Below are 20,877 nucleotides of genomic sequence, written 5' to 3'. Positions count from 1 at the left end.
CATTCTGGTTTAGGAGCGTGATTCCTGGCCTATACACAGCCTAATAACTGGAAGTTACTCAGGCCCGCAAGGCACACAGCTGACAACTGTGAGTCCATCAGTGGCTTGTGGGCCACTGTGGCCCATTTATTTACATTTTTTTCCTATGGCTGCTTTGTGCTATAACAGCAGAATTGAGTAGTTGTGGCTGAGATCATTTTGCCCACAAAGTTTAAAATGTTTACTATCTATTATTTACTATTTTACTGCTTTATAGAAAAAGTTTGAGTTGAGAAAACCTGATCTAGGCTAATAAGAATAACAGTTAAATTTGCTTAGTGTAGAAACACACTGTTGACAAAAGTAGATAATCAAAGAGTGTTTGGCAGCGGGCTTGTCAAGTGACATGTTTTTTCTTCTGTCCAATTGATTGATACCACTGTGAATCATGATTATGATAGCCATTGCAGAAGTTAACAAAAATACTCATTTTGAGTTTCTGGAAAGCCTTTTTCAAGTTTGTAAGAAAGTTCAGAGAAGCATAAAATGAGTGCTCAGCCCAGTCTCAGTCTTGGTCACATTACTAACTGGACTTTCTTTTAGGTGTCTGATGCGGAAGAGCTCACCCCGCCAGAGGGCCTTTCAGCCCTTCCGCCATTTTCGAGGTGCTTAATAGGAATAATACTAAGGTCTCCACATATAGTCAGGTAATCCTTTCTCGTTACTGTCTTCTTGCTCCTCTGGCTGTAAGCCCCCAGTAACGTTAGCTCTCTTCCTTTTACTCTCAAGATTTAGCCTACTTCCACAAAGAGACATCATAACTCTCTGAAAGGAACACGCATCCACACAGTCTCTGGTTTTGCTTATCGTAACTCCAGTTCATTCAGAGGGAAACAGGTGCAGCGTTACTGTGCTCCACAGTGCTTCTGACGGGGGGTGCTTGGTGAGGCTCCGTGTGGCTCTCACTGGGCGCGTGCTCGTCTCTCCATGTGGGTATCACCTGGCCTGACTCCAGGCTGTCTTGTGCACAGGCAGCACTGCTGGGCCACACGAGGGAGAGCCCTGCGGAGGGCTGATGCCTGCGGACCTTCCACGGTGGGTATGTGTGCTGCAGACTCCAAAAGCATCATTTCAACAGCTGTGGATTCTCTTTCAGTAGCACATTATGTCTTTCTTGTGATATTCTAAGTGTGCAGAGGGCTTCATTCACTTACCAGAGCATCTCTGTTCTCTTACTAGCAGCAGCATCTGATTTTAGTGTCTCGCCTGTATGACTGGTCATGCTTACAGTGAAGAGTGGGGAAAGACTTTAATCATCCCATGTTACTGAAACGTGGTATTTCCCGTTCTCTGAAATCTGGAATTCATGGTGGTTGATGAATCTGACAGAATGTGGTCCACTGGAGAAGGGAATGGCAAACCACTTCAGTATTCTTGCCTTGAAAACCCCATGAACGGTATGAAAAGGCAAAATGATAGGATACTGAAAGGGAAGCTCCCCAGGTTGGTAGGTGCCCAACACGCTACTGGAGATCAGTGGAGAAATAACTCCAGAAAGAATGAAGGGATGGAGCCAAACCAAAAACAATACCCAGCTGTGGATGTGACTGGTGATAGAAGCAAAGTCTGATGCTGTAAAGAGCAATATTGCATAGGAACCTGGAATATCAGGTCCATGAATCAAGGCAAATGAGAAGTGGTCAAACAAGAGATGGCAAGAGTGAACGTCGACATTCTAGGAATCAGCAAACTAAAATGGACTGGAATGGGTGAATTTAACTCAGATGACCATTATATCTACTACTGTAGGCAGGAATCCCTTAGAAGAAATGGAGTAGCCATCATGGTCAACAAGAGTCTGAAATGCAGTACTTGGATGCAGTCTCAAAAATGACAGAATGATCTCTGTTCGTTTCCAAGGCAAACCATTCAATATCACAGTAATCCAAGTCTATGCCCCAACCAGTAATGCTGAAGAAGCTGAAGTTGAACGGTTCTATGAAGACCTACAAGACCTTTTAGAACTAACACCCAAAAAAGATGTCCTTTTCATTATAGGGGACTGGGATGCAAAAGTAGAAAGTCAAGAAACACCTGGAGTAACAGGCAAATTTGGCCTTGGAGTATGGAATGAAGCAGGGCAAAGGCTAATAAAGTTTTGCCTAGAGGACACACTGGTCATAGCAAACACCCTCCTCCAACAACACAAGAGAAGACTCTACACATGGACATCACCAGATGGTCAACACCGAAATCAGATTGATTATAGTCTTTGCAGCCAAAGATGGAGAAGCTCTATACAGTCAGGGAGCTGAGTGTGGCTCAGATCCTGAACTCTTTATTGCCAAATTCAGACTTAAATTGAAGAAAGTAGGGAAAACCACTAGGCCATTCAGGTATGACCTAAATCACATCCCTTATGATTATACAGTGGAAGTAAGAAATAGATTTAGGGGACTAGATCTGATAGATAGAGTGCCTGATGAACTATGGATGGAGATTCATGACATTGTATAGGAGACAGGGATCAAGACCATCCCCATGGAAAAGAAATGCAAAAAACGAAAAATGGCTGTCAAGGAGGCCTTACAAATAGCTGTGAAAAGAAGAGAAGCGAAAAGCAAAGGAAAAAAGGAAAGATATAAGCATCTGAATGCAGAGTTCCAAAGAATAGCAAGAAGAGATAAGAAAGCGTTCCTCAGTGATCAGTGTGGGGAAATAGAGGAAAATAACAGAATGGGAAAGACTAGAGATCTCTTCAAGAAAATTTAGCGATACCAAGGGAACATTTCATGCAAAGATAGGCTCGATAATGGACAGAAATGGTCTGGACCTAACAGAAGCAGAAGATACTAAGAAGAGGTGACAAGAATACACAGAAGAACTGTACAAAAGAGCTTTACAACCAAGGTAATCACGATGGTGTGATCACTCTGCTAGAGCCAGACATCCTGGAATGTGAAGTCAAGTGGGCCTTAGAAAGCATCACTACGAACAAAGCTAGTGGAGGTGATGGAATTCCAGTTGAGCTAATTCAAATCCTGAAAGATGATGCTGTGAAAGTGCTACACTCAATATGCCAGCAAATTTGGAAAACTCAGCAGTGGCCACAGGACTGGGAAAGGTCAGTTTTCATTCCAATCCCAAAGAAAGGCAATGGCAAAGAATGCCCAAACTACTACACAATTGCACTGATCTCACATGCTAGTAAAGGAATGCTCAAAATTCTCCAAGCCAGGCTTCAGCAATACGTGAACTGCGAACTTCCTGATGTTCAAGCTGGTTTTAGAAAAGGCAGAGGAACCAGAGATCAAATTGCCAACATCCACTGGATCATGGAAAAAGCAAGGGAGTTCCAGAAAAACATCTATTTCTGCTTTATTGTCTATGCCAAAGCCTTTGACTGTGTGGATCACAATAAACTGTGGAAAATTCTGAAAGAGATGGGAATACCAGACCACCTGACCTGACTCTTCAGAAACCTATATGCAGGTCAGGAAGCAACAGATAGAACTGGACATGGAACAACAGACTGGTTCCAAATAGGAAAAGGAGTATGTCAAGGCTGTATATTGTCACCCTGCTTATTTAACTTATATGCAGAGTGCATCATGAGAAATGTTGGGCTGGAAGAAACACAAGCTGGAATCAAGATTGCCAGGAGAAATAGCAATAACCTTAGATATGCAGATGACACCACCCTTATGGCAGAAAGTGAAGAGGAACTAAAAAGCCTCTTGATGAAAGTGATAGAGGAGAGTGAAAAAGTTGGCTTAAAGCTCAACATTCAGGCATGAGATCATGGCATCTGGTCCCATCACTGCATGGGAAATAATGGGGAAACAGTGTCAGACTTTATTTTGGGGGGCTCAAAAACCACTACAGATGGTGACTGCAGCCATGAAATTAAAAGATGCTTACTCCTTGGAAGGAAAGTTATGACCAGCCTAGATAGCATATTCAAAAGCAGAGACGTTACTTTGCCGACTAGGGTCCATCTAGTCAAGGCTGTGGTTTTTCCTGTGGTCATGTATGGATGTGAGAGTTGGACTGTGAAGAAGACTGAGCGCCGAAGAATTGATGCTTTTGAACTGTGGTGTTGAAGAAGACTCCTGAGAGTCCCTTGGACTGCAAGGAGATCCAACCAGTCCATTCTGAAGGAGATCAGCCCTGGGATTTCTTTGGAAGGAATGATGCAAAAGCTGGAACTACAGTACTTTGGCCACCTCATGAGAAGAGGGGACTCATTGGAAAAGACTCTGATGCTGGGAGGGATTGGGGGCAGGAGGAGAAGGGGACGACCGAGGATGAGATGGCTGGATGGCATCACGGACTCGACGGACGTGAGTCTGAGTGAACTCCGGGAGATGGTGATGGACAGGGAGGCCTGGCGTGCTGCGATTTATGGGGTCGCAAAGAGTCGGACACGACTGAGCGACTGGACTGAACTGCACTGATGAATCTTGGCCATTATTTGTCTTTCTATAATGGATTAAGATGTATCATTAAGTAATCGCATTGTTTCCTTTGTTTCAGGTCATTTTTAGATGAATTGAAGGCTTGTGTCATTTCTGAGGATATTGAAGGCATCGTATGTCTCACAGCTGTTGTGCACATTATCTTGGTTATTAATAAAGGTTGGTGAAGTCTCCTCTTATATTATCTGTGATACTGCTGAGTGTGTCTTACATTGATCCATTTTAGAATGTTTGGGAACGAGTTGCCTGCCAGTCAGGCTCTCAAGGCGCTTTCCCCAGCTTTCCATGTTCCGCACATGTGCTGTCTGCCTGGGCGTCTGCTGTGTAGCTGCCCTGTACCAGTATGAATCACAATAGTTCCCTAACGTATCTCCTGTCCACTCTTCCCAGGACACATTATTTCTCCTTCTCTGTACCTCAGACCAAATGTCTGTTGCTTTGTCATTTATTGGCTTTATCGTGTATGTTTAAAAGTCAGAATCATTTTTGCCAAAGATAGTGTGTTTTGGTATTAATATTTTACGTATCTGTGTTTCGCTTAACTGTGTGTACTCTTGAGTGTTATAGCCAGTTGAAATACTACTGGAAAAATAGAGATACCTCTGAGTTATTTACCAAAGTGTAAAATAGAGTAATAACTCTGCAAGTGACTACTGTTGTGTTTCTATATTTTTTGACTAGTTTTAGTAACGTTCAAATTATTTTCTAAGGTATTATGCATAGGGGGCTCTCCGCAAAACAAGTTATCCGCATGAGCATGAATGCATAGCATGGCTGCAGATTCGTGACAGGAATTTGTAGCTAGTGTGACCCCAGCCGGGAATCCGGAAAGACTTGCCTGAGGGCATGTCTCCTGGGGGCCAATAAGCAAGGTGAGGGACGTTCTCCACGTGGAGGGTGTGAGGGACTGAGGAGAGTCTGCGGGTGAGGGGCGTTCCCCACGTGGAGGGTGTGAGGATGGAGATGGAGGAGTGAATGAGTACCTCGTGCTTAATGAGTGCTTAGGCATTTGCCAAGCAGATGACGATTCTGAAATGTGCTGGTTTTATCACTGTTGAGGATGGTGATGATGAAGTCTGATGGCACGGACGGCAGAATGGGACCATGCCTTTGAGAACTACCTCAGATGTGAGGAAGTGTTTTTGTAATCCCTCACTGGATCTTCTAGCATCCTTTTAAAGGGATTATTTCTGTTCCACAGGTCAATGATGCACTAACGTAGGTGAGGATAGGAGGCTGTGTCTTAACTAAAATTTTCCCTGCATTGAAAAAAGTGCGTGTGCTTTTTGATTGGTTGTGTTCAATATTTTTCTGTCTTTAACAGGTAAACATAAGAGTCCAAAAGTGAAGGATGTTGCAGCTAGTATTGAGAGAAAACTAAAGACATTCATGGAGATCACTCTGGAGGAGGATAGCTTGGAAAGGTAAAGCACCGAATATACCCCAGCTGTGGTTCTCTGAACTCTGCTAGGCATTCCTTAGTATATGTTGGGTCTCACTTTCATTTCTGCTAGTTGCAGGCAGGCAGAGAACTGGGCATTGAAGGGACAGAAATGTTTCTGTTGGCAAGACCCCTTGCGCATGTTTTAACTGCTTCCCCATTCTGTCTTTAAAAACAAAAAACTGTTATTTATGAGATTCTACCCTAGAAAAGTAAGGGCGTACAAACTCACTTTGTATGATTTTAACCCTAAGCAGGTTATATTTGGCGGTTTGCTGCGTTTTCGAAACGGGGATCTTCATAGGATGCGATCGTCTGTTTGCGGGTGTGCATGGTGGAAGTGGGGAGGTCGCCCTGGAGACTGGAGCAGCGCGCGCTGCTGCCTGCTGTCGGGTGGCCCGCTGCTGCCTCGGGGACTCCTCTCCAAGAATGCGCTCATTGCTGCTTTCCCGCCGTGGGTTTCTGTTGCCATGTGCTGGCTTTGACATGCTGTGCGATTTCCTGTAGACTCTTTCCTGAATTGTGTCTGACTCTCAGACCAGCCACAGAAGCAGTGTTTCCCTTCCATTTTCTGAACACCATATGGTTAGGTGTTACAGAGCTTTGAACCAGGTGATTCGTTTTATATAAGCCTAGGAAATAAACCACTTTCCAGATCTACTTTCTCCTTAGAAGAAAGGCTTTCAAAACCCTAAATTGCTACCTTTTAACAAGATAGCCTTGTCTTCTTGCCAATCTGTAGACCTTTCTTTACTTTTCTTACCTTATTGCATTAGCTAGGGCTTCCAGGACGATATTGAAAGGGAGTGGTGAAAAGAGCTACTTGTCTCGCACAAGAGTTTAGTGGGGAAGCTCCCTGTTTCTCCCCGTTGAGCACAAGGTTAGCTGTAGACGCTCTTCATCAAGTTGAGGATGTTCCCGACCACCCCTGATTTACAAATGGTTCTCATCGCAGTGGGTGTTGGATCTTGTCAGAGGCCTTTTCTGCATCGACTTACAGGATCATACCATTTTTCTTTTTGAGCCTGTTGATGTGATAGGTTACAGTAGTTGATTTCCAGATACCAAACCAGCTTCGCATATCTGGGCTAAATCCCAGTTGGCCATGGTATGTAATTTTTTAATATACTGTTGAGTTTATGTTTTATTGAGTGTTTTTGCATCTGTGGGGTTTCCCTGATAGCTCAGTTGGTAAAGAATCCGCCTGCAGTGCAGGAGACCCCGGTTCAATTCCTGGGTCAGGAAGATCCACTGGAGAAGGGATAGGCTACCCACTCCAGTATTCGTGGGCTTTCCTTGTGGCTCAGCTGGTAAAGGACCCGCCTGCAGTGCGGGAGACCTGGGTTTAATCCCTGAGTTGGGATGATCTCTTGGAGAAGGGAAAGGCTACCCACTCCAGTATTCTGGCCTGGAGAATTCCACGGACTGTATAGTTTGTGGGGTCGCAAAGAGTCGGACATGGCTGAGCGGCTCTCATGAGAGAGGTCATTTTGTAGTTGTCTTTCCATGTAATGTGTTGTCTGGCTTTGCTACTAGGGAGATGCTCGCCTCATAGAATGAGTTAGAAAGTATTCCTTCCCTTTCTTCTGAAAGAGACTGTAAATAATTGGTAAACTTCTTCCCTAAACATTTTGCAGAATTAATTCTTCAGTGAATCCATCTGGGTCTGATGCTTTGGAAGGTTATTAATCATCTATTCAAGTTTTTGAGATCCTGGTCCCATTCCTGGGTCAAGAAGATCCCCTGGAGAAGGGATTGGCTACCCACTGCAGTCTTCTTGGGTTTCCCTGATGGCTCAGCTGTAAAGAATCTGCCTGCAGTGCGGGAGACCCGGGTTCAGTCCCTGGGCTGGGAAGATCCCCTGGAAAAGGGAACATCTACCCACTCGAGTATGCTGGCCTGGAGAATTCCAGGGACTATACAGTCCATGGGGTCGCAAAGAGTTGGACATGACTGAGTGACTTTCACTTTCTGTTCATGCTGTCTGTTTCTTCTTGAAATAGTTTTGGCAGACTGTGCCTTTCAGGAATTTGGATCTCATCTCGGTTGTCAACTTTGTGGGCATAGTATTCCTTAATTATCTTTTATAATGTCCATGGGATCTGTAGTCATGTCCCCTCTTTCATTTCTGATATTAGTAATTTGTATCCTCTTTTTTTTTTCCAGCCTGACTAGAGGCTTTCCTGGTGCCTCAGTGGTAAAGAATCTGCCTGCCAAGCAGGAGACCTGGGTTCCATCCCTGGGTGGGGAAGATCCCCTGGCAAAGGGCATGGCAACCCACTGTAGTATTCTTGCCTGAGAAATCCCATGGACAGAGGAGCCTGGTGGGCTTCAGACCACGGGGTCACAAAGGAGTTGGACACAACCTAGCCACTAAACAACAACAAAGAGGCGTATTGGTTTTATTGACCTTCAGAAGAGCCAGATTTTAGTTTCTTTGATTTCCTCTATTGATTTCTTTTTCTTAATTTTTTTGCTTTCTGTCCTAATTTTTATTTTTATTTTTTCTTTTGCCTGCTTTGGATTTAATTTAGTCTTTTTTTTTTTTTTCTGGCTTCCTAAGGTAGAAGCCTAATTACTGATTTTGGATGTTCTTCCTTTTCTAATATATTCAGTTGGTGCTATAGATTATTATTACCGATTAAGCATTGCTTTTGCAGCATGGCACAAATTTCTATGTTACATTTTCACTTAGTTAAAAATATTTTAAAATTTCTCTTGAAATTTCTTCTTTGCTCTATGTGTTCTTTAGAAATGTACTATTTAATCTCTCAATTTTCCAGTTATTTTTTATAATTGATCTCTAGTTTAATTCCATGTTATCTGAGAGAAGACACTGTATGGATTTCTATTCTTTTAAATTTATTAAGGTGTGTTTTATGGCCTAATATGTGATCTGTCGTGGTGAGTGTTCCATATGAGCTTGAGAAGAACGCATGTTTTGCTGTTGTTGGGTGAAGGCATGTCTAAATGGCAGTTATATCCTGTTGGTGGTGGTGAGTTCATCTCTGTCTTTACTGATACTCTGCTTGCTGGATCTGTCTGTCTGTTTTTGATAGAGGGGTTTTACTTTGTATATTTTGTTATCCTGATATTAGGAGCATGTGAATTTAGAACTACTATATCTTCTTGATGAATTGACCCTTTTACTTTTATGAGAGGTCCATCTTTTTCTCTAGCAGTGCTTTTCTCCATAGAATCCATTTTGTTAGGTATTAAGACGGCTCCTGAGCCTCGTTTGGTGAACATTTTCAGAGTGTTAGTGATGTTTCAAGGAGGCAGAAACCCCACAGTGACAGGACAGCCTGAGCTCCAAGTCAAGTTCCTGTCAGGGTGCCGGTGTGATGGGTTGGGGCTGGTGAGGGTTATAGTGAACGCTGAAGTGTGGAGGAGCCATGCTCCCACTGGGGAGGACTTGCAGCCCAAGGCTGACCCTGACTCCCGGGAGGGCGAGGCCCCGAGGCCTCCTGGGGGGACGCTGCCCGTCTGGGCCCTGGGAACTCAGGGGGCCTGCACACACGGCGGTGCTGAGAGCTGCCGGGCCAAGCGAGCCTCGCCACGCCCGTGCACTCCCCCAGCCAGCAGGCACCGTGGAGGGCCTGGAGGGCCTGGAGGGCCGGGGCCCACAGTGCTGCCCCTGCGGTCCGGCCTCCCGGCAAAGGTGGGGCCTTGTGCGGAGCCCTCCAGTGTCCCTGCCGACCTGCTTGGCGCCATGCCTCAGTGACAAGCAGCCGGTCACTGGAGGAGGGGGCTGGAGTGTCCTTGGTCATCCGCCAAGCACACGCGTTCAGCTGCATGCTTTATTTTGGAGACTGCTGACTGTTTCCTGTGCAGTTTAAGAAGGATCTTTGAGGGAGAAACCAGCAGACTCTATGTTTTATGAACCTGTTTTATTTCTGCGTCTGTGGGGAAGAGGAACATGAGCCTCTGATGTGGAGGAAACCGAGTGTGTGTGTGTGTGTGTGTGTTTCTGAAAACACTCTCACCATTTAGTCGCTCACTCGTATCTAACTCCTTTGTTCCCCAATGGACTGTAGCCCACCAGGTTCCTCTGTCCATGGGATTTCCCGGGCAAGAATACTGGAGTTGGTTGCCGTTTCCTTCTCCAGGGGATCTTCCTGTCCCAGGGATCTTCCTGTCCCAGGGTTCAAACCCTTGTCTCTTGCATTGGCAGGCAGATTCTTTACCACTGAGCCACCTGGGAAGCCAGGAGAGGGAGGCAAAAAGCCTATGGCACCCGGTGTTCCCAGGCGATCCCCTATCCAAGTACCAACCAGGCCCGATCCTGCTTAGCTTTCGAGACCAGACGAGATGGGGCGCGTTGCAGGTGGTATGGCTTTCAACAACTGGGCAGTGCAGATATTCAGTAAGGCTGTGAGAATTACACACCAGATAATGACAAGTAATTGTCATAGGACACAGTCATAACCTCAGAAATGTGAGCCTCTTACAGGATTTCTTTGTTAGAAATACCGTCTGTAAGGACAGTTTTTTTGAATAGTATGGTATGAACTGCTCTGAGGGACATTTTCACTTGCACAGACGTTCAAGGCGAGTACTTGAATTGTGTTATTAGTTAACATTGACAGAAAAAAGGCCTTAGAAGCTCAGAACTTACTCTATGGAAAAGAAAAGAATATTCATAGAATTTAAAAACAGGTGTGTAATATTTGGAGGGCTAATGGCTGAGCCCTTGACCAGAATCATGAGTCAGTTGGATTCAGTGACTGAACAACAAAGTGCAATGTTTTGTTTATTCATCGTTTCTAGAACTACATGCAGGTTCTTCTGCTGAGCTGATACACAGATGGCAAGAAAGAGTTATTCCCTTTAAGGAGGAAATGTCCTAAAAGAGCAAATAGGTAGAGGCTGAAATACTGGCTTCCTTCTTAAATATTCAGGAAGCACACTGTAGAAAAACCAGTGTGTGAGGGAAAAGAGGGACCTAGAAACCGAAACATAAAGAGCAGTCCAGTGGAGGACATGCAGCTAAGGTTTGAGACTGTATTTTTAAATATTATCTATTTTTGTTAGCATAGCGACATTAAGGCAGGTTTGCCTTCAAGGCTCTAGGAGCCCTTTGGTCTAGTTAGAGCTTAAGGCAGTGGGGCGTTAATTGGGAAGTGAGTGTTTTCTGAGTAGACACCCCAGCCGTCTCTGCAGGGGGGTCAGTGTCTTGTCGCCTGGTCCGTTGGGTGCTGTCTCGTTGCACCTTCAGAGCCTCGCCTGCCGGGAGAGCCAGGCAGGAGGGGCGCCAAGGCGCCCTTGTGTCCCGGGAGCAGACACCTGCGTGCTGTTTTGCTGGTGGTTTCCGTGGGCTCCGTGCTGCCCACTGCCTGCTGTCTCCACCCCCCGCAGCATCCCCAGGGCACAGACACACGTGACGGCACGTGTGCGGTGGTGGAGCAGTGAGAGAGACAGGCAGGCAGCCATCGGCGAGGCAGCAGGGCTGGGCCAGCCAGACACCGATAGGAGTCTTTAAAGAAAAGATCAGCTGCAGCCCAAACTAAAAGCCCTTCATTGGAAGCACAGCTGATGAACCAGAGCCTCAGCTCCTCGGGGGTCCAAACGGCCTCCATGCAGGGCAACCCAGAGCAGGACAGACGCCGCTGTGGAGGAGGGTCCTAGGGGAGGCAGCGGTTGGGAGAGAGTTTTCATGGCAGGCTAAAGACATACGCACTTGTCAAGGTTCTTTTTTGTTGCTGTTTCTGTAAGTAAACTTTAGGTGAGACTGGAGAGAAAAATGACCTCAACAGAAGCCCACAGGCCCACGCACAGCGCGGCCAAGCAATACTGAGACTGCGGCGTGCGGGGCAGAGAAAGGGTCACAGCAGGGCCACACGCAGAGATGCCTGGCTCACGCCACAGAAGCCCCAGACTCCCCGAAACCTGTCAGCAGCGCCCTTGTCGAGGCAAGCTGAGGGGCGTGGTGGGCTGTGGCAGACTTGTCGGCGTCAGATCCTTCGTCCTTGAGGTCGAGTCACGGTCAGGTAGCAGAGTTCCTGTAAATCTCCACCACACGAATGTTCTTCTCTGTTCTGACAAGAAAGGGCATGGGCTCAGGACACTCATGTCTCCCTCCGAGGTCACAGTCCTGGCTGAGGAGCAGGGCTCAGCTGGCGGCTCCCTCAGGGCTGGGCCATCCCCAGACCCTGCTCAGCTCTCATCCCCGAGAGAGCCAGGCACTCGGGACCCAACTGACACTCGACTCCTCAGGCGGCCGAAACGGGGGCTGTGGGCGCGGGGGGGGCGGTTCCTGCAGGCTGCTTCCATGCAGACCCCCGCCGCCGTGAGGGTGTAGACACAGGCGTGGGCGAGGCTCACCACTGCCTCGAGGTCTGGGCCACGGCTGGCAGGCAGCCTTGGCGAGGGCTCTGGAGCCCCAGATAACCTGCTGGCCCAAGGTGGGGTGAGCCGGGGCACCAGGGACAAGGCTGGGGCCTGCCTCTTGCCTCGCTTACCACCCAACAGCCACCATCGACAGCTGGTTGAATCGGCACTAACGGTCACTTACGGACAGGTGGTCCCTTAAGGGAATCGCTGCGGTGCCAACCAGTGGCTGAGCAAGGCCACTCACCATTGGTCATTGACAGTTGATTGCTGTGGGCAGAGCCACCGCAGCGCTGACCAGCAGCTGAGTGGGGCCACCAGTGGTCGCGTGCTCACTCGCCTGGTGATGGGGGTGGGTGTTGGCACCCAGCAGTGACCACGTGCCAAGGGCAGTGCTCCGCCACAACAGCACACCGGAGTCTGAACCAGATTCCTGAATTTTGAGACAAAGAGACATCTTAAAAACTGTCCTGTGTTGGCCTCCACGTGGCCCCTTGTGAAAGCTGGGACACATGAGTCTTACTGGAGAGGTAGCCCTGCTGTGGAAATGCACAGGCTCCACTGCTGGTGTGCAGGGGCCCTAAGCTGCGTCAGCGACGCTGTGTTGGTTACAGGTCGCCTTCCTTCGATGTATGGAGTTAGGTAAGATACGCTGTTGGCTGTTGGACAGCACAAGTCTGCCCTGTGTGAGTCCACTTGTATGCAGGTATCTCCGGGGTAAATACTCTGGGACTGCCCTGTCCTGGCTGGCTGAATCTGTGGATGTGGGGGGCCACGTTCTCAGGGGGCTAAGTTATATTCAGATTTTCCACTTCGCAGAGGGTTGGCGTCCCAAACCCCTGTGTTGTTCAAGGGCCACCTGTATTTCTTGAATTTCACCTGGTTTCTCCTGATCTCTCTGAACGTGGCTACTAGAAAATGTCCAGTTACCCTGAGCCTGTGTTGATACTGTTTGGAGCAGGACTCAGGCAGGCCCAAGTGCCCATGACAGCTCCAGGCTGAAGAGGGAATGAGCTGAGAGGCCATTTGGGGCCCAGATTGTGCCTTGGGTCAGCAGGGACGCAGAGGTTGGCTGGCCCACACCCTCTGAAGGAGCTCAGGGAAGGGAGAAGCAAGGCGAGGGGCTGACAAGCGGCCTCGCATCTGTGAGCCCCCAACAAGCGTCACCGGGGACGGGGGTGCAGGGGTGGGAGGGGAAGGGTGCGCGGGTCGCGGGCGGTAGAGGAAGCGGTGTGCGTGGTGCGCTGCTGGGGAAGCGGGCCTCGTTCCCCGGCGCGCAGCGGGCCGCTGACCGTGGGCGTGGGAGGGCGCCCAGGCCGCACTGCTTGCCCGAGCGTGGCAGCACCTTGAGCGGGCTCTCCTGGGGCCAGGGCGCGGCCTTGTGCGGGACGGACTGCGCGCCGGCGCGCGCGGGCCTGTGAGGCGCTCCGTCCGTCCGTCTGTCCTGGGGCGAGTGTGGGCCCCGTGAGGCGCTCCGTCTGTCTGTCTGCCCTGGCGCGAGCGCGGGCCTGTGAGGTGCTCCGTCCGTCTGTCTGTCCTGGAGCGAGTGCAGGCCTGTGAGGTGCTCCGTCCGTCCGTCTGTCTGGGGTGAGCGCGGGCCTGTGAGGTGCTCTGTCTGCCCGTCTGTCTGGGGTGAGCGCGGCCCTGTGAGGTGCTCCGTCCGTCTGTCTGTCTGGGGCGAGCGCGGGCCTGTGAGGTGCTCCATCCGTCCGTCTGTCTGGGGCGAGCGCGGGCCTGTGAGGTGCTCCATCCGTCCGTCTGTCTGGGGCGAGCGCGGGCCTGTGAGGTGCTCCGTCCGTCCGTCTGTCTGGGGCGAGCGCGGGCCTGTGAGGTGCTCCATCCGTCCGTCTGTCTGGGGCGAGCGCGGGCCTGTGAGGTGCTCCATCCGTCCGTCTGTCTGGGGTGAGCGCGGGCCTGTGAGGTGCTCCGTCCGTCCGTCTGTCTGGGGTGAGCGCGGGCCTGTGAGGTGCTCCGTCCATCTGTCTGTCTGGGGCGAGTGCAGGCCTGTGAGGTGCTCCGTCCGTCCGTCTGTCTGGGGTGAGCGCGGGCCTGTGAGGTGCTCCGTCCGTCCGTCTGTCTGGGGCGACCGCGGGCCTGTGAGGTGCTCCGTCCATCTGTCTGTCTGGGGCGAGCGCGGGCCTGTGAGGTGCTCCGTCCATCCGTCTGTCTGGGGCGAGCGCGGGCCTGTGAGGTGCTCCGTCCATCCGTCTGTCTGGGGCGAGCGCGGGCCTGTGAGGTGCTCCGTCTGCCCGGGGCAGGGTAGAAGGGGCGGGGGGGTGGGCAGCTCCCACGGGCGGCCTGTCGCGGCGCAGCGCCAAGTCTGGCGCGGGTCTCACTCCGCTGCCTGCGGGCCCTGGCTGCCCCGCCCGCGCTCTGCCTGGTGGAGGCTGTGTGGCGCCCGCGCTGGGGACGTGTGGGCGCGTGTCTGCCGCTGACTCTCTCTCTCTCTGTTTCAGGTTTCTCTACGAGTCCTCATCAAGAACTTTGGGAGCACTTTTGAATTCATAACCAAGCCAGCGTCTTGGTCATGTAAAAATACACGAAAAGGACTTTACAGAAAGTAAGATGACTGTATTTTTCTAGTTTTTTTAACGTTAATAACCCATATAATAGAGAAGAGGCAGGGCTTCTTTTGGGGTGGGTATAAGTAGAAAACTCAAAGGTCTTTACATTTTTGTGGAGTGCCTGCACAAAGGATGCATTTAATTTAACAGGTTCTAGGTTGTCATTGGTGCAGAAACCCCCATTGCATGGAAAAAAAGACAATTTTCTAGCAAACCTGATTGTTATAAAAATGACTTATGTATAATATTGCTTGCAAACTCTGAGTAATAAAGTGGTGGCAACTTTTTGTGCACTTGATTAATAAATACTAGTGTGTGTTTTCCCCTCCAGGGATAAGGGCTGAGTTCTGGGCCAGGCCTGGCTCTCCACCAGGGGCAGCGGTGAGACCCATGGCGGGGCCAGGTAGGTGTTGGGAGGGGGCCGCTCAGGGGGCCTGCTGCAGCCGCCCCCTGCCTCCAGACATGGACGGGGCCCTGAGGCTGTGTGCACGGCACACAGACCAGCCCAACACTGAGCCAGCTTTTCTTCCCAAGAGCTGCCCTGGCTGCGTCCTGCTGACTTCGTCTCAGCGCCCCCGTTACTGGGGTCTCTGCGTTCAGGTCCCGATAGCCCTGGCTCAGTCCAAGGCCGGCAGCCTGCATCCTGGGCGCTGCGCTGAACGCACGCACATTCGCTCTCAGCACCAGCAGGAAGGCAGGCAGTTCCGATGGCGCAGGGCCTCTGCCCCTCCAAGAACGGCCTGTGCAGCAACGGTGCTGAGGGGAGGCCTCCCCGTGGGACATCTGCAGGCTGAGGCAGGCTGCTTGTCGCAGCTAATTCTGAACCTGAGACCCTGAACACCTTTGCTGCTTAACTAAGCCATGGTTTATATTGGCGAATGTCCTTTCTTTTCTTTTTCGCCCTTGATTTAGTTTCTAGAGGAGTCGAGCCTCATAAAGTGAACTGAGGAGTGTTCTGTCTTTATTCCTGGGAGAGTTTGTGCAAGATGAGAAGTAGCTCCTGGGATTCTTGTAGCACTGAACTCTAAAAGGGACCTTGGTGTTTGTTTTCTTAGTGGGAAGAGGCTAACTTGCTTTTTAATTCACATGTAAGCCTTCAGTCAGGTTTTCCTTTGTGTGAAACAATGTGTGGAGTAATGCAGTTTGTGGAAAAATATAATTCAGTTTTTATTGGGTCAAAATAGTTCAGAAAATCCTGATGTAGGCTTATGCCCTAGAGAAATTCCTATATGTGTGCATGGAAGACAGGGCGGGTCTCAGATGGGGAGCGTGGGGCACTGGGAGGGTGGGGCTTCATGAGAGGAGCGGGTTTAGCACACACAACACTGAACACTGTTCACTCACGCTCACGCGTGATGCTAGTATGTGGGTGAGCAGGACGAGAGCACTGAATACTATGCTTACGCGTGTGACAGTATGTGGGTGAACAGGTGAGAACGCTGAACACTACGCTCACGCGTGACGACAGTATGTGGCTGAACAGGATGGATGAAGACACTTCCTGCCAGTCCTCCCCGCTCGTTCCTGCCCCTCCACTCACAGAAGGCCTCCGACGCGTCTTCACACATGGAGTAAAGGCAGGTCCTTTCACTGGGGCTTCGTCACTCCCAGCGGGAGGCCCTTCTTGCTGCACCCACCTCTGGGACTCACGGGCCTATGTGAACACGTCACGCTGACGTGCTTCTGTCAGCGAGTGTGTCCCAGCTGGCTCTCCAGACATCAAGACAGTGTGCCTTCAGCCCCCGGGGGTGGGTCTCAGCCCCGAGAGATCCCGTGGCGGCCGTGGGGTGCTCCACAGGGCTGAGGGACAACCCCCTAGAGCCTTTCACCCCAGGGGTGCGTCCAGCGGCGGAGGGTGCACGGGGCTGACGCAGGCCCGGCTGCAGAGGATTGCGAGTGCACTGCCGCCCCCGAGAAGCCCACTCTCCTCGCTCTCTCCAGCCTCTGGGGGATGCACAGGAGGAGGGAACGGCGCTGGGACCACAGTGGATGCGTCCTGCCGGGGGAGGAGACCCCTGCAGGCAGACGGCACTCTCGGGGGCCGCCCCGAGGCCACCGGGTCAAAGACAGGATAGGACTTAGGCCCGGCCTGCTAGGTAGGGGGGACAGATGTGCGCTGCCTCTGGGCACAGGTGTGGGGTGCGGGGGGAGGCAGACGGGCCCAGCACTCAACCCCGTCCGTGGGGCCGGTCCAGCTGTCTGCCACCCCGGTGCCCGCACAGCCCCGCCTCATCTGGGCCGGGAGGCTGGGGGGAGGGCCACGGGCACAGCTGACCCGGGGCCAAGCCAGGGAGCCAAGGACGCCAAAGGCCGAGCGGGCACAGTGTGAGGGCACAGTCAGCCAAACACACGCACGCACGCACGCACGCACCTCACTGCTGACACACGCAGACACGCATGCACACACCTCACTGCTGACAGACACACATGCAGACACGCATGCACACAACTCACTGAGTACACCCACAGGCACGCACACACACACCTCACTGATGACACAGACATACACACACACACCTCAGTACACACAGACACGCACGCACACACCTCAATACACACAGACACGCACACACACCTCACTGTTACACACGCAGACACATGCACACACCTCACTGAGTACACAGGCAGACACGCACACACACACCTCAGTACACACAGACACGCATGCACACACCTCACTGCTGACACACGCAGACACACGCAGACATGCACACACACACCTCACTGAGTACACACACAGACATGCACACACACACCTCACTGCTGATACATGCAGACATGCACGTACACACCTCAGTATAGATGCAGACAGGCATGCACACACCTCGCTGAGTACACACGCAGACACACACACACACCTCATGCTGACACACGCAGACACACACACACCTCACTGCTGACACAGACACATGCACACACCTCACTGCTGACACACATAGACACGCAGACACATGCAGACACGCATGCACACAACTCAGTACACACACCTCACTGAGTACGCACAGACACGCACACACACACCTCACTGCTGACACACACAGACACGCACACACACACCTCACTGCTGACAGACACACACACACACCTCACTGAGTACACACGCACACACCTCACTGCTGACACACAGACACATGCACGCACAAATCTGAGTACACACAGACATGCACACACCTCACTTCTGACATACACAGACACTCATGTACACACATACCTGACACAGACACCTCACTTCTGACACAAAAAGACACACATGCACACAGCCCATCTCTCTCTCACACAGATACACACACATACACATACACACCTCACTTCTCTCTGACACACACAGACCATGCACTCACACAGCCCACCTCTCACACACACACACACACACACACACATGCATACAGCCCCCCTCATACACACACACATGCACGCACAAAGCCAACCTCTAACAGACACACATGTAGAGCCCACCTCTCTCACACACACACACAAACACGCATGCACATAGCCCACCTCACACACACACATGCATGTACATACCTCACTTCTCTGACACACACATACACAGCCCACCTCTCTCACACACACACACATGCACACAGCCCACCTCTCTCAAACACAGACACACCCTACCTCACACACACACACTTCTCTCTGACACACAGACACACACACACTCATGCACAAACCTCACTTCTCTGTGACACACACACACACACACAGCCCCCATCTGCTGAAGGAACCCCACACGCGGTGCCCAGGTCTTTAGAGAGAAAGCCTCCTGGGGAGGAACACATGGTCCCCAGCTCCCCCTCCGGACCGCAGGGAGGAGGGAAGAGCCTCCGGAGACTCCACCTCGGCCGGGTTCCTGCTGTGGAATCCCGACCTGGCGGACCGGCGCGGCTTCCGGGGCCGCGGGCCCGTCCCCGCTGACGCCCAGGTTAGGCTCCCACGGCCTCTCAGTCCCAGGCTGAGGACCCCCACAAGCCCTACACGGCGCCCCTCCTCAGGAAGCCCGGCCCCCTTCCGGGCTGGCCCGCGCTGCCTGCGCTGCAGGCGCTCCGACTCAGGCCCCATCGTGGGGTATGAGCGGGGCGGGGAGGTCTGCAGACCAGGAGACGCAACGAGGAGGCTCAGGCGGCCCGGAGCTCTGAGCTCGTCTCAGGGACCCCTTCTCGAGTCGGGGTCGGGGAGCGCGGGCAGCGGGAGGGCCCGGGGCGGGGCGGGGCGGGGCCGGGCGTGTCGGGGGCGGGGCCGGGCTCGGAGGGGCGGGACCAGGCGTGTCGGGGGCGGGACCAAGCATCGAGGGGCGGGGCCGGCGGCGCTGTCCGGTGCTGAAGCCGCGGCGGCGCCGGGAGCGCGGGGAGGAGCGGCCGCCATGGACTGAGCGCCGCCGACATGGGGCCGCCGCTCGCGCTCCTGCTGCTGCTGCTGCTGCTGCTGCCGCGCGGCCCGCCCGTCGCCCCCGCGCCCGCGCCCCGCGCCCGGCCGCTCCCGGGGCTGCTCGGTGAGTGGGGCCGCGGTCGGGGTCGCGCTGGGGGAGGGGCGCGTGCGGCTGAGGGGCGCGGGGGAGGGGCGCCTGGCGGGGCGCGGGCGCGCTCGTGGGGGCCGGGGTGCGGAGCGGAGGGGAAGAGGTGCGCGGCGGCCGGGCGCGGGGCCGGGGCAGCGCCCAGCGAGCGGCGCGGGGGCGCGGGCGCGGCGGCGGGCGCGCGCTCTGCGGGGGCGCCCCCGCGTGTCCGCGCCGCGCGTCCCCCCCCACGCGGCCTGCCCCGCGCCTCGCGGTCGCGCGGGCGTCCCCCCGAGGGGAGTGGGGGGGCGGCTGGGCGCGGGGAGGGCCTGGCCGCCGCCCCGCGGCCTGCGACGCGCGCCCGCCTTGCTGTTGCGGAGGGTCGGTAGAGGAGGGTCGGTAGAGGAGGGTCGGTTGAGGCGGGTCCGCGGGCTCCGGCCCCGGGCCCCTGAGGTGAGAGGAGCGCCTGTCGCGGGGCTGCGGGCAGAGCCGGCCCGGGCCTCGCCCCGCCGCCCCCCGGGCGCCGCCGTCCCGGAGACCGCGGACTGCCGACACAGGTGGGCACGGCCGCCCCAGGTCCCGGGCCCTCAGCGCCGCCTTGGCTTTCCTGGGCGCACACGCGGCCCCGGCCTGCGGACAGCGAGCACGGGGAAGGCCAGCGCCACTCGGGAGGAGGTCCTCGCCTGCCTGGGGAGGCCCTGAGGGGAACAGCGAGTCTGGTCCTCGCACCTGGCGTCCCCGTCGTCCAGCCACTTCCCCCCCGAGCCACCCCGGGCCCAGGTGAGCCTGCCCCGCTGAGCCCCGCCCGGGAGGCTGGGGTCCCCCGCCCCCCCTCACTCTGCCTTGACCTCCAGGACCTTGCCCCAGAGCAGCCACAGAGGCCTGGCTGTGTGCTGGTCAGCCTTAGCTGGGCTGTGCTCCTTCCTTCATCTGGCCGGAACTGGCATGTCACCTCCTGTGAGAGCTGTTTGCTCAGCTCTCCCGACGCCGCCCTCCACACACACATGGTCAGGGAGAACCAGGGTCAGCTGACACTGGCCACTCGGTGTTCCAGGGAGGGCAGTTTCCATGGGATGAAGGCAAGGCTGGTCCTCAGCTATTCTGTTTCCATTGTAACTGCCCGTTCATCGCAAGCTGAAAAGCTCTACCACTTTCAGATATGGTAGAGAAAGGAGGAAGGAGGGGGTGGCTCAGGGAGCGAGCAAAGGAAAACCCAAAGGCAGACATAAGTGAACAGAAGAGAATCGCTAAGCTGCCTGGGACAGCGCAGCCCGACACAGCAGTGGTGTTCTGGCTACCAGCAAAATTGACTTGTATCATTAAGGAGAGCCTTATTCCCCCTCTGCTCTTGATGTGCTTCTAGGGAGCCTCCTGAACGCAGTCTTGGTGTGGGTCAACCTTAGGGGCCCAGACCTTTTTGAACTGTCTCAGGGACTCCAGCTGATCGCTGTAGCCTGCTGGATCCCAGAATGATTGGACACTACCATGGCGGGGTGCACAGATAGCCAGATACTGGGGGACCCATCCTGGGGCTGCATGCAGCCACGCCCACCCACATGCACTCCCAGCGCCCTGTGCCCTCAGCCTTCTATC

At 53.1% G+C, this 20,877-nt stretch overlaps 2 protein-coding genes across 3 annotated transcripts in view; both read left to right on the top strand.

Annotated features, from left to right (window-relative positions):
- The window catches only part of NCAPG2 (non-SMC condensin II complex subunit G2), a 70,843-nt gene extending 55,745 nt beyond the window's left edge, over positions 1–15,098 (top strand). For both annotated transcript variants that reach the window (XR_011256538.1, XM_069587261.1), the window contains 4 exons: positions 583–686; positions 4,516–4,616; positions 5,782–5,881; positions 14,685–15,098. Coding sequence is in view for 1 of the 2 variants with exons in the window: in XM_069587261.1 (XP_069443362.1) it covers positions 583–686; positions 4,516–4,616; positions 5,782–5,881; positions 14,685–14,736 (357 nt within the window). In the remaining variant the exon portion in view is untranslated. The remainder of the gene's footprint in view (positions 1–582; positions 687–4,515; positions 4,617–5,781; positions 5,882–14,684) is intronic.
- A 4,027-nt stretch (positions 15,099–19,125) lies between these two features.
- PTPRN2 (protein tyrosine phosphatase receptor type N2) overlaps positions 19,126–20,877 on the top strand; it is a 624,228-nt gene continuing 622,476 nt past the window's right edge. Inside the window, exon 1 of the mRNA XM_069587259.1 lies at positions 19,126–19,284. Within this exon, the coding sequence (XP_069443360.1) occupies positions 19,176–19,284 (109 nt within the window). The 5' untranslated portion in view covers positions 19,126–19,175. The remainder of the gene's footprint in view (positions 19,285–20,877) is intronic.

This window comes from Ovis canadensis, chromosome 4 (assembly GCF_042477335.2).
Source record: "Ovis canadensis isolate MfBH-ARS-UI-01 breed Bighorn chromosome 4, ARS-UI_OviCan_v2, whole genome shotgun sequence".
Taxonomy (NCBI): domain Eukaryota; kingdom Metazoa; phylum Chordata; class Mammalia; order Artiodactyla; family Bovidae; genus Ovis; species Ovis canadensis.
This window is presented reverse-complemented; position numbering and strand designations above follow the sequence as displayed.